Source organism: Mus caroli, unplaced genomic scaffold, assembly GCF_978045245.1.
Source record: "Mus caroli unplaced genomic scaffold, Mus_caroli_1 scaffold_18, whole genome shotgun sequence".
Lineage (NCBI taxonomy): Eukaryota > Metazoa > Chordata > Mammalia > Rodentia > Muridae > Mus > Mus caroli.
The window spans coordinates 66,106,607-66,120,283 of NW_028227273.1; the positions used below are offsets into that span (position 1 = coordinate 66,106,607).

At 46.5% G+C, this 13,677-nt stretch overlaps 1 protein-coding gene across 4 annotated transcripts in view; it reads left to right on the plus strand.

Annotated features, from left to right (window-relative positions):
* The window catches only part of Ilrun (inflammation and lipid regulator with UBA-like and NBR1-like domains), a 67,891-nt gene that overhangs the window by 20,466 nt on the left and 33,748 nt on the right, over nt 1-13,677 (plus strand). For all 4 annotated transcript variants that reach the window (XM_021149097.3, XM_021149099.3, XM_021149098.3 and 1 more), the window contains exons 2-3: nt 5,909-6,063; nt 13,429-13,626. In XM_021149097.3, coding sequence (XP_021004756.1) covers nt 5,909-6,063; nt 13,429-13,626 — 353 coding nt within the window. The remainder of the gene's footprint in view (nt 1-5,908; nt 6,064-13,428; nt 13,627-13,677) is intronic.

Here is a 13,677-nt window from a genome sequence, read left to right on the forward strand (position 1 = left end):
AGTGTTTTTATGCCTGGTGTTTTTCTTTTATATTTTCTTTTCTTCTTTTTTTTTTTTTTTTCTTGTGTGTGTGTATGTGTATGTGTGTGTGTGTGTTTCAACTGGGGTTAAGACTATGGCTGTGTGTATACTCAACACTACCCCTGAGCTGTTCCCTCTGCCCAAGAAAAGCATTTTTTTTTTTTTTAACTCTGTAGATTTTTCTCTCTTTTCTTTTCCATCCCTGCCCTCTGCATTTACTGTGTGCATGTGTGTGACTACATAGTAGCCACAGCTCATGTGGCAGTCAAAGGAGTGCTAGTCAGGTTGTAGTGGCTAGCACATTGTCAGGCCTGGCACCAAATGCCTTTACCTAGTGAGCCATCTCACCAATCCCCTTCATCTCCTCTCTGCTTTTTGAGGGACTGGTGTCTCATATTGTAGCTCAGCCTAGTAACCTAGAACTTACTGTGTAGCCCAGACTGGCCCCAAACTCCTGACAGTCCCCTACTGTAACCTTTTTTTTTTTTTTAAATTAATTTATTATATGTAAGTACACTAGAGTCAGATCTCATTACGGATGGTTGTGAGCCACCATGTAGTTGCTGGGATTTGAACTCCGGACCTCAGAAGAGCAGTCGGGTGCTCTTACCCACTGAGCCATCTCACCAGCCCATACCGTAACCTTTTGAGTACTGCGACTACAGACATCAACTCCCATGTCTGACTAGATGTTTCCTTTTGCTTTAGTTGATCTAAGTTTCCCTGTACCTGAGAGCAGGCAAGGTCTCATGTGGTCCTGGTTAATCTTGAACTCGATATGTACCGGAGGCTGGCCTTTTGAAACTCCTGCTCCTTCTGTCTCTGCTTCTCATGTATTGAGCTTACAGCCATGCAGCACAATGCCCATCTTGTAGTTTCAGTTCTTAAGTTTTTTAATGTGTATGGGTATTTTGCCTGAATCTGTGTAGTAAAACACACACACACACACACACACACACACACACACACACACGAGTGTGTGTGCTTACAGAGGTGTTGGTTCCCTTGGACAACGTTAAAGATGGTTGTTGGCTACAAAGTGGGTGCTTGGTATTGAACTAGGATCCTCTGAAGGAGCAGCAAGTGCTCTTCACCACTGAGCCGTGTCTCCAGTCCTAGGTGTGAGTAACAGTGCTTGCTCCCAAGCCTGAGGACTGGATGGAGTTCATTATCCGTAGTCACATGGTGTTGGGGAGAGCTAGGTCTAACAAGGTGTCCTCTCATCTTCACGTTGTTCGGCAGCGGTACACTCATGCGTTCATGTAAACACACACTTGGTTTTTCAAAGTTCATACAGCATTTTCTTTTTTTTTTTTTTTTTTTTTTTTTCGAAACAGGGTTTCTCTGTGTAGCCCCGGCTGTCCTGGAACTCACTTTGTAGACCAGGCTGGCCTCGAACTCAGAAATCCGCCTGGCTCTGCCTCCCGAGTGCTGGGATTAAAGGCGTGTGCCACCACCGCCTGGCCATACAGCATTTTCGATTGTAACTTTGGGTGGGTGGGGTGTACAATCTTGCCCAGGCTGGCCTTGAACTTGTGATAGTCATCCTCTTGCCCCTACCTTCCTGGTACTGAGTTCCAGCACTTGGGACTCAGGCAAATGGGTGTCTGAGTTCAAGACCAAACTGGTCTATTTATCTGAGCTCCAGGACAGCCAGGGCTACATAATGAGACTCTTGTCTGGAAAAAAAAATGTCTTGTGGTAGTGACAGAAGTGTAGCATTTCAGTCACCCCGTGGTACAGTTCCCAGACAGGAGAGGCCCTATGGTAGTCCGCCCTCCCCACTGCCCATCCCTGCTTTGTCAGACAGAGTTTCTCTTTCTAACAATCCTAGCTGTCCTAAAACTTGTAGATCAGGCTGGCCTCAAACTCAGAGATCCACCTGCTTCTGCCTCTGGAAGGAGGGGATTAAAGGTGTCAAAGCCATCAAAGCCTACATCTTCAGAATATTTTTGACTGAACTTATATTAAAGACTGTTTCTGCCTAGAAGCTCTGAGGAAGACTGGGGCAGAGGCTTTCTTGTAGGCAGTGTTCTTCCTTCCTGGTGACCGGCAGCAGCAGAATGTGTGTTTGGAGACAGGCGCGTACATGCTGGCACTGAGTGGGAGCTGATTGAGCTAGTCTTGCTCTTGCTGGCCCAGGATCTGCAATAATCTGACTGGAGCCTGAGGAGGCGTGCCCAGCTGTGTCTGATGGCTGCAGGCGGCGGCTCTCTGCCTTGTGTCTAGGAAGTGATTTGCTCGGCCACCTCCCTCTGTTCCAGGTCACTCATTTGAAGTTTCAGCTTTACGAGGCCCTTGGTCTTTTCTGGCTGAGTTCTGCACTAAGCAGGTGTGGGTGAGGAATCGCTTTGGCTGCTTTGGCTGTGGGATGAACTGGGGGTGTGGAGGGGCTTGGGGAAGGGAGCGTTTCTGCCTTGTAAGGGGAGTATGGCTCTTGTTAGTGTGCCATCTCCAGTGCTCAGGGAGGCTGACCTGGCGACACACCCACAGGTAACACAGGATACAATTTGCTGGGAGAATTGTCAATTCTCTTGAATGTGCAACAGTTTGTCCCTACCAGCAGAGGACCCTGCAAGAGACAGAGGCAGAAAGTAGTCTTTATTTTAAAAATGGACACAACTTTTACTAAATGTTTTCAAGTGAGCAAATTGAAAGTATTTTCTCAAGCTTGCTCCTTAAGGGTAGGGCTGATTGCTGACGTGCCTTGGAGTCTGTTTGTGGGCCGCCTTAGGTTTACCAGGCACTATGTATGGTTTTGATCATTGTTATCTACAAAGGGAACGACTGAAAAGACTGAAGTCCAAGCCTTTGTATGCAGCAGGGAGTGAGCAGGTGCAGCTTGGCTCCTGGCCCAGCTCTGCTCCATGTAAATTTCATCAAGCACATGGGGCAGGCAGGCAGCTGGTGTCGTAATCCAGTCCTCACTGATTAGTGTGACGCACCACCATCACATGATCGTTGCTCTAAGTATAGCCTGCCTTTCTGGCAGCTGCAAACACCTGGAGAAGCAGGCACAGAGGTCCTAGCCAGAAAGTGTCGACTGCTCCTGGTGTACACATTGCAGTCATTTCTTGCTGTGTCTGCTTGGCTTCATGGCGCATGGTTGCCTATGCCGAGAAGCATGCAGATTGAGAGCTGGTGGTGAGCTTACTGATGTAAGACCAGAATAACATCCCATAATATCATCACCAGAAGAGCCTTTGATCCCCAACATATTTATTTAAACAGCCTCTGTGGCCTTTGGTTTCAGGCACTGGAGCTGTGAACCAGCCCTGGTGAGATGCTGTTGTTTGGAGGACTCTGGATTGTGTGCATGGCTCCTTAGTAGCAGCTAATCAAATGGCTCTTCTGAGAAAGAAGTTGCAAATGGCAGTTTGTTATCTTCCTTTGCCTTTTCTGATTTGAGACTGGGTTTCATGTAGCTCAGGTTGGTCTTGAACTCTTCATCATCTTTTTTTTTTTTTGGTTTTTTGAGACAGGGTTTCTCTGTGTGGCCTTGGCTGTCCTGGAACTCACTTTGTAGACCAGGCTGGCCTCGAACTCAGAAATCCACCTGCCTTTGCCTCCCCAGTGCTGGAATTAAAGGCGTGCGCCACCACACCCGGCTACTCTTCATCATCTTAACTCCACTTCCTAAGGTTTAGAGGCTGGTGTACCCTCAGTCTTTCTTGAGTGTGAATGTATATGCATGCTGGTTTGTGTGGAGGCCAGAGATGGGAAGATGGCTGTCCTTCTTCAATGTTTTGTTTCACTATGTAACCCTAGATGGCCTGAACCTCAGGCTATATGGACCATGCTGGAGTTGAACTCACAGAAATTTTTCTGCCTCACTGCCTCTCAAGTGCTGGAATTAAAGTGTCATCATACCCAGCCCTCTCTAGCTCTTAGAGACAAGGTGTCTCTCTGTGAACTCACCCTGAGATAAACCCTCTTGTCTCTGCCTTCCATGCCTAGCTTCCACATGGGGTCTAGGGATTGAAACTCACAGGCTTGCTTGTGCGTCAGGGACTTCACTCGCTCACCACTTCTTCAGCCCCACACATAATTCTTATTCAACATTTTAAAAGATTATTTTATGTGCATGAGTGTTTTGCCTATGTGTACATATGAACACCACAAGCATGCCTGGTGCCCTCAGAGCTCAGATCCCTGGAACTAGTGTTACAGGTTAGGAGCTACCATGCGGTTGCTGGGAATTGAATCTCAGCTCTTCACCAGCACCCAGCTCTTAAACATATAAAAAAAAGTGGTCACTTCTTAAAAAGAATATTTTTGTTTTTTGAGACAGCCACCATATTTAGCTGAGGCTAGTTCCAAACTCTACTACTCTCACCTCATCCTCCTGAGTGTGTACAGGCTTGACCCACCACACCCAGCAAAGACTCTTAAGACGTCAGTGAGATAGGTCATTTGTCACATTGCCGAGATCTAGCACAGGGAAGCAGGTCTGCTGCAGGTGCTATGAGCATTGCTCTGTGTGCATTGCTCTGTGTCTGCTGAGGGAAGGCTGGACCCAGAGTGAAGATCCAGACTCTCCAGAAGTGCTACATAAAGGGGCTGACTGTAGATGATACGCAGGGCGATGGATGCCGAAACTCTGCGAAGGATGAAGTTTAGAAACACTCAGTGGTAACTGGTTAAGTGGTGATTTACCCACAGTGACTCACCTGTGACCGACTACTCCTCACAGAAATACTTTCAAGACCTACTGTCAAAGTAATAAAGCCAAGAGTAGTGTGTAATCATACCTGCTGTAGGAAGGAAGAACACAACACATACATACATAATACATCCATCCATCCATCCATCCATACACGCATAAGAGCTTTTTAAATGTGAAACTTGGGCTGTCCAGATGGCTCAGTGGGTACAAATGCTTGCCACTAAGCTTTGTGACCTGAGTCTGACCCACCTCACCTGTGTATGACACACGCCGCACCCACACTTACATATGCACAGTAAATGGTTTGAGGGGTTGTTTCATTTTGTTTTATGAAGGTAGGTTCTCCTCGATATTCTGGAATTCTGTATGTAGACAAGGCAGCCCTTGAACTCACAGAGGTCCTCCTGCTTCTGCCTCTGAAGTGCTGAACACTTTAATCCCTTAAAGGAATATGCCACCACACCAGGTTTTTGTTTGTTTGTTTGTTTGTTTTTTAAGACAGGGTTTCTCTGTGTAGCCCTGGCTGTCCTGGAACTCACTTTGTAAACCAGGCTGGCCTCAAACTCAGAAATCTGCCTGCCTCTGCCTTCCAAGTGCTGGGATTAAAGGCGTGCGCTGCCACGTCCGGCTCCAGTTTTTTATCCTTAATTTATAGAGAGCGATAGAGAGGTGGTTTAGCAGGTGAGGGCACTTGCAGCTCTGCAGTTGACCAGGTTTGTTTCCTAGCTATCCATGACTCCAGCTTCAGGGAGTTCGATACCTCTATGGTTACCTGCAGTGCCGTTTGGATACACATGTGGACACACACACACCTGTATACAAAATTAAAATGATAAAAATAAATCTTCTCAAAACAAAGTTACAGCGTGGCAATCTCCTTGCCTCCTGGAGTTGCAGGCCTGGCTTTGGGAAGACTCTTAGTCTCTTTGGAGTTACACCACGCCTGGCTTTGGAGAGACTCTTAGTTGGCGCTCTTCTATCCCTGTGTCTGTGCTTCTAGTAGTTTACAGTGGCCTGTCACCCTCTGTAGAGTGCCTTCAGGAAAAAATGGCACAAGTTTGTTGGTTCTGCTTTTCCGGTAGTTTCTCAGTAGTGACAGTGGCTTTTGAAGGGCTGGGAGTGGGAGCCTCTGCCTCTGTGGCCAACCTTAAGAAAGGATTTCCCTCGGGTTTGAGATAATATCCTTCAGAGTGGACTGAAATCTCTTGTCTTTATCTATAGGAACTTACAAGCAGCAATTGGCGCCTATTATGACTTCGAGAGCCCAAATATCAGTGTGCCCTCCATGTCCTTTGTTGAAGATGTCACCATAGGAGAAGGGGAGTCAATACCCCCTGATACCCAGTTCATAAAAACTTGGCGGATACAGAATTCTGGTAAGTGTATAACGGGGATTTGTATGTTAATTGTTTGTTTTAAAGTTAGAATGGGAAGGGCATGCTGGACTTAAGGCTGTGATTTCGAGACTAAGTTTTATTTGTTTTGTTTTTCAAGACAGGGTTTTTCTATGTAGCCCAGGCTATAGACCAGGCTATCCTTGAACTCATAGAGATCCTCCTGCCTCTGCCTTGAGTACTGGAAATAAAGGGGTGTGCCTGAGTCTTTAACACTCAGTATGTAATTCTCATTGACTAGGAACTAGGCTGTGGGTGCTGGTTTCTCCCTGGAGCGCTGCTGTAATATCACCTTTCTGCCGGGTCCAAGGAGAGGGGCCTCTTGGGCCTAGTGGAGGGTGGATGGGCAGAGCAGTGCTATCTGCTCCTTGGAAACTCATGTCTGCATCCACAGGACTCGGATTGCACTGCAGTGTTTGTGAGGCACTGAGAGCACATTGAGAGATAGGGTAAGGAGTGTGGAGAGGTTCTGAAGGGCTGTGTTAATAAAGCACAGTGCATCTGGCTGTGACCCAGCACTCGGGTCAAAGCTAGAGGATGGCTGCTCATTTGTGGTCAGCCAGAACTACACGGGCGACCCAGTCTCAAAGGCAAAGCTAAAGGTCACTAAGTAAAGCGCACTGTTCACTTGTCTGTCTGTGACCATGGGACATGAACACAGTGACATGGGTATGATAAAATACACAGTGTCCATTACCAAATTGCCTTGCTAACTTCCTTGAGCTCTGTGTCTCTCTCTGTCCTCTTGGCTGAGGGCCCCTTAGCACTCTCAGTAAGAAGGGCTGGAAAGCTCAGCAGAAAGTATCATTTAGCCGAAGCCGTGTGTGTGGTGTGCCGGTGTCACACCAATCTGATGGGAGATGACCTAAGACTCAGGAGTCAAGCAGACTCCAAGAAATTACCTTTCTTTTTTCCCCCTGAGACAGGGTTTCTCTGTGTATCCCTGGCTGTCCTGGAACTCACTCTGTAGACCAGGCTGGCCTCGAATTTAGATCCAGTTTCCTTGTCCTCTGTAACTTAGTTCTTTGTGATGAAGAAACTCTGACTAACCGGTTTTGTTTTGTTTGAAGTCGTCTTACTTTGTCGTCCAGACTGGCTGCTGTTTAACATGTCAGTCCTCCTTCGTGCCTGCTTTAAACCAGAATTTTATATAAGGATTGCTGTATCAGATTCAGATTGCTATCTTAGTTCAGAGAGACTCCTGAGGAAATGCTGCGGGGGCAGCCGGAGACGGCATTTCCTTGCCTGCTCAGCTTGGAGGCTCCTCTGATACAGGGAAATGCTCTCGGGTTTGGGGTTTTGTTTTTTCTTTAAATGCTTAGCCAACATCTGGGTTTTTTGTTTTTGTTTTGTTTTGCTTTTTACTTTGCTTAATTTCTTTTCCACCTTAAAAATTTCCTGCCTTAAATGAAGCACTTCAGAAATCTTTTCAGTTTAGTTTCCTTCATCTTTCGTCTCAGAATTATGCAAACTCAGTATTACAGAATAAAAAATGTTCTTCAGACATACATATGACTTTCTGCTGGTTTCTTTTCTCTTTTCTTTTTCTTCTTATTGGTTGGTTGGTTTGAGGCAGGATTTCTTTGTATCCCTGGCTGTTCTGGAACTCACTCTGTAGACCAGGCTGGCCTCAAATTCAGAGATCCACCTGCCTCTGTCTCCCTAGTGCTGGGATCAAAGGTGTGCGCCACCACACGCAGCTTCAGTTTCAATTTTTTGAGGTGGGGATTCTGAGATCTTCCTGTTCTACCTCACAAGTGCTGAAATTTTAACTATATGCTACCATGCTATCTTCTGAAATTATTTTGATTTTGAAAAGCTATGGCTTATTTTAAGGTTATGCCAGTGCCTCACATAGTTACAGGAGGAGAACTGATAGCTCTGTGAGTTCTTTAGTATTTTAAAAATAAATACATACTTTATTACTTTATATGTACAGATATTTTGATAGCAACACATACATGCTTGATGCCAAAGGAGTTTAGAAGAGGGAGTTGTCCTCTGAAGCTGGAGTTAGAAACAGCTGTGAGCTGCCATGTGGCTGCTGGCAGTGAACCTTGGTCCTCTGGAAGTGTGGCCAGAGCTCTTAACCTCTGAGCCACTCTCCAATCTCTTAAGTACATTTTTTTGTTTGGTTGGTTTTTTGTTTTTTTTCGAGACAGGGTTTCTCTGTATAGCCCTGGGGCTGGCCTCGAACTCAGAAGTACACGTTTTTATGTTATTTCTTTTATATTGTAGATGCCTGAGCGCTACACCATCTCCATTCATCTCATGGGTCCTGGGGATTGAACTCAGTTTTCAGGCTTGGGTCAGGCATCTTTATCCACTTGGCCATCTCACCCTCCATTTGTTTGTTTTGAGACAAATTCTTACTATATAGCTCTGCCTGGCTACAGCTCAGAGTTTGCCTATCCAGCTATTTATATGGAGTATTTATATTTGTTTTGGGTCAAGGTCTCACTCTATATCCAGACTAGCTTCAAGTATGCCATCTTCCTACCTCATGAGGCCTCCTCAGTCTGGATGATGGACAATGCCACCACGATAGACATGTGCCACCACAGCCTGCCACAAGGCTGTAGTCACGAGGCCAAGGAAGCTGAATGTGCTAGGAATCCCAGTATGTGGGAATTAAGGTGGTGGGTGTTGAATGCCTGTCTAGCCTAAACTAGAGAAAGAGGAGGAGGGGAGGCAGGCAGGGACAGTATCCTCAGACAGCAGCAAACCTCACTTGTACAGTAGCTGTTGTGCTTTCTATAAAGCCTCTGGTCTAGAATTTACTCAGTAGATAGCTCTGCAGATGTGGGGAGCTTGTTGCTGTTGGAGCCCAGTGCTTGTGTGTGTGTAAAGCAGTTCTTGGGACTGAATTCCAGTTGCTTCAGATTTTACCCCTCAAGGTTCCATGCACAAACAGGTGTCATTCTTGTAAGGTTGAAGCCAGCACTGTGTAGCTCTATCCTGCACCCTGACTCTGCGCATGTGACCAGGAGCTGTGTAGGGGAAGTCAGTACAGGACATGGCTGTGTGCCGGCTCCCCAACATCACACTAAGTTTGCCTGTGCCTTATAGTGTAGAAGTGGGGTCGGCATCAGCCACTTCCAGTCTGACTCGGTGGTGCCTGCTTTGGAGAAGAGTGCTCACTGAGCGAGCTAAAACTAACACATAGCGAGCGAGATGCGCAAACGGCGTGGAGCTGTCCCAGTAACTTCCCTGGAGAGCTTAACTGTCATATACTTTAAAATCATCCCCTTGACATTTTGCTATGAAGGTGCGTACTTCCAGGATTGAGATGGTTTTTTTTTTTTTTTTTTTTTTTTTTTTTTGCTGTAGAATCTTCTCTGTAAAGATGTGAGAAGTAGCTTGGCTGATAGAATTTACCTAGATGCACACACAAGGCCTGGGTTCAGTCCCCAGCAACACACACATATACACACACACACATACACACACAGTAAGTAGACACACTGTCTCTGTCACCACCTCACAGTGTCTTAGTTTCTCACACAGTGCTAAGCCACACTTGTCACTACTTTTTCTTGGATGTTGCACACCTCTGCTTTTCCCTTGAGGGTGGCTTGAGCATGCTCACAGGCATTAGTGTTTTTGAGCTTCCTGGAAATGAAAATGAAACTAGCCTTTGGAAAGGAAGTTGAGTAAGTGTTCCCTGTCTTCCCCTGCTAAGATTTGCTGTCATGTGGAACTGGAATTGAGATTGGTCTGTGCTCACCTGAACCCCTCCCACCGCCACTCTCTTCCTTCAGTCATTAAAATAGGAATCTCTCTCTCCTTCTTCCCAGAGAGGGTATTTCCTGCGTTCATGTATCACATTGTAGCATGGTGTAGCTCCTTGTTAGGTGTGGGAGGTCTGTCTCCATGGAGCAGCCATCACAGGCCAGGGTTATTGGGAGCACTGACATTTTGTGGGGTATTTACTGTAAGCTGTGCTCTTGGTCCCAAGATAACCACCTAGGATTTATACTTAAAAAACCTGTGGCCATAGCGTTGGCTTGTTCTCTGTCTAGCTCATAGCTTAATATCCCGTTCATTCTCTGCTCTGCCTCACAGCTGGTTACCTCTGCTCCACTCTCATATATCTGTCTTCCCTCATGGCCCAGGGCGAGTCTTCCCTCACTTGAGTCTCCCAGAATCCTTTCTTTCTACCAGCGTCCCACCTTCTAGTTCCTGCCTAAACTTACAGGACAGTAAGTTTAGGCATATTATTGACTGGGGCTGCGCGCGCGCTCGCGCACGCACGCGCACACACACACACACACACACACACACACACACGAGATCTCTACAGACACACATGTGTTCCAGGCACCTGTAGCCTCAGACCCGTGGTCATGTCCAGCCTTTCTAAAGCTGCTGGATGGCTTTGTTTTGATTTTTCTGATGTTGTTGACTCAAAATTGGCAGTGGTGGAAGGGTGGGGTGGCGGAATGGCGGTGGGAGGGTGGGGTGGCAAGGTGGTGGTTGGCTGCTTTATTGGTTTGTTTTGTGACAACAGATCACTGTCCCCTTAAGCGAACGTGGAACTTAGTTTCCAACGTCATAAAGCTCCTGAGTAGTCCCTGTGTTCCAGAAAGACCTATCCAGTTTGTCCTGAGACCTGATTTGGGGTCCTTTTAGACTCTCAAGAGGGGCGGGCACCTCTTTCTATTTCTTTCTTCAAGAGCTGCTTCATGTAGTACATCAAACAGGCACGGTTAGCAGGAATGTCCAGAGGAGGGACACCCTAGGTAGGATCCCTGGATGTTTACTCCTTCGTATTTCCCTGTAGTTTAGCAGTACACTGTTCTGTGCATAGCTGGGACCCTGGCTCTCAGCCATTTAGGCTTGTCTGCCCAAGGCAGTCAAGTCTCACTTGTAGCCTTGGCTAACCATATTTTCTTAGACGTTCAAAACAGACTTGCTGACATGTGCTAACAGATATTGCCTTGTTACAGGGTTTGCGTGTGTGAGAGAAGAGGGGAGGGGGAGATTGACTGTAAAATTGCACCTTTTTCCCCTTGAGTCTTGGTCTTTAGTGAGACTGACATTTCTAAGACACTTCATGTCACCCACTGTTTTCTTGACCTACAGTAAGCTGTGTCAGGCCTCCAGTGGAGAAACAGCATTGCTGTGTGATTTCAGTGTCCCAGCTACCTCTGCCAGCCCTGTCTGCCCTTTAGACTGTTAAAGCAGCAATTGGCTGGCAATCTTTATGGGTGTTTTGTTTTGTTTTGTTTTTGTTTTTGTTTTTGAGACAGCGTTTCTCTATGTAGCTCTGGCTGTCCTGGAACTCACTCTGTAGACCAGGCTGGCCTCGAACTCAGAAATCTGCCTCCCAAGTGCTGGGATTAAAGACCTGCGCCACCACTGCCCAGCTGGTCTTTGTGTTTTAATACCTTGTTACTAACTCTACCTAGATTGGCCCTGAACTCCTGGGGTTCAGCAATCTTTTTTTTTTTTTTTTTTTAAGATTTATTTATTTATTATATGTAAGTACACTGTAGCTGTCTTCAGACACTCCAGAAGAGGGAGTCACATCTCATTACAGATGGTTGTGAGCCACCATTTGGTTGCTGGGATTTGAACTCGGGCCTTTGGAAGAGCAGTCGGGTGCTTTTACCCACTGAGCCATCTCACCAGCCCTCAGCAGTCTTTTTTAACTCAGCTTCTGGAGGGCCTGTGCAGACACTACTGGGATTTTTTTGTTGTTGTTTCTTTTTATGTTTAAATGTTTTATTTTAATTTTTAGATTTTGCATAGATGTGTGTCTTAGTGTGGGTTTGTTCTTGAGCCCAAGGAGGTCGGAATAAAGTCAGAATTAAAAGCTGGTAGCTGCTCTGTGGTGCTGGGAGAGAGCTTGCTCCTCTTTAACTGCTGTGCATCTCCCCACACCACCCTGTTTAACTCAGTGTCTCCTACTCAGTGTCCCCCAGGCTTGCCCTAGTCTCGGCAGCAAGCCTCCTGTCTCATTGATCTCATGGCTGGGATGGTAGGTGTGAGCCCCTTTTAAAAGAGGGAGCACCTTAGTTGGGCATGGGTATACACACCTTTGGTCCCAGCACTCTAGAGGCAGAGGGTCTCTCAGTCTAAGGCCACCCTGGTCTACAAAGCAAGTTCTAGGACAGCCGGGGCTACACAGAGAAACCTTGTCTCCAAAAAATAAAAATCACAGATTTAATAAAATTAAAGAGACAGTACCATTGAGTGCATGTTGGAGATAGTTTACAGGACTTGTGGCCATGCCCATCCTTTGCATTAGTGCCTGGCTGATGCTGCTACTCCTGGGACCAAGGTTCATTCTACTTGGAGAGCACTCAAGCTGTGCGGTTTCCGCTCACTGTTTGAACCTGAGACCTAAGCAGTCTCTGAGCCCCTGCGTATTTTGTAATTAAGGATCCCAGAAGAAAAGTATTAAATCGGGCAACATGAACGGGGTGTGCCTGTAAGCCAGAGGGCAGCCTCATGTATTGTCTGCTGTTTTTTGGAGACAACTCTTTACTGAGTGTGACCTGCCAGGTAGGCTAGGCTGACTGGCCGGCCGACAGGGTCCAGAGATCCACACTACCTGTGACTGCTATTACCAGCACATGGTACTACATCTGGCCTTTTATATTAATGTTGTCAAGTGTTTGCTGTAGATGCATGTGTCTATGCATGTCTCTGTGTATGCATATTTGCATAAGCATGCATAAGTGTTTGTGGGTAGGTGCCTGTGCACGTACATAACATTCTAACAGAGGCCCGGGCTACACAGAGAAACCCTGTCTTAAGAAAACCAAAGGGGGAAACTTCCAGTGAAAGTGGCCACATGTTTGTTTCCTTTTGGTAGGAAAGCAGTCTCTCCTAGGTGTGGACCTGCCCTTCCTCTCCGTGGGTATTCTTGGGCTTTATATGAGTGAGCATGGCCACCTGACATAGAGCTTAAGGAATGATTTTCCCTAGGACATTTGCCAAGTTATAAAGGCAGGCTGTTGGTCACAGGTTGATTTTTTTTTTTTTCACAATTCCTCTTTCAAAAACATTTAAAGTGTGTACGTGTGCGCTCTCACACGTACGTGCACAGGAGCTGTGAATGTGTAAATGTACACAAGGACAGCCAGCGTGAGCGAATTGATTTCCTTGTGTCCAGGGGTCGAGGGGTTAAGTTGACTTCATCTGGCTTTTGCATTATGTTACCCACGGAACCATTTCTCCCACCTCACAGTTCTCTGTGCTGAGTGACCCGAGACAGTATTAGTATTATTCATATGTATATGAAGAGACCCTTTCCACAATTTGAAGAGAAACTGTAGTACAGTATGACTGATTGCCTAACCGTTTTTTTCTTTTCTTTTCTTTTTTGTTTGAACTTAGGGGCAGAGGCCTGGCCTCCAGGGGTTTGTCTTAAATATGTTGGGGGAGACCAGTTTGGACATGTGAACATGGTGATGGTGAGATCACTAGAGCCCCAAGAGATCGCAGACGTCAGCGTCCAGATGTGCAGTCCCAGCAGAGCAGGCATGTACCAGGGACAGTGGCGGATGTGCACTGCTACTGGACTCTACTATGGAGGTGAGTGTGTCCTCATGATGGCCAGGGCAAAGGGGTTCCAACAGCACCTCG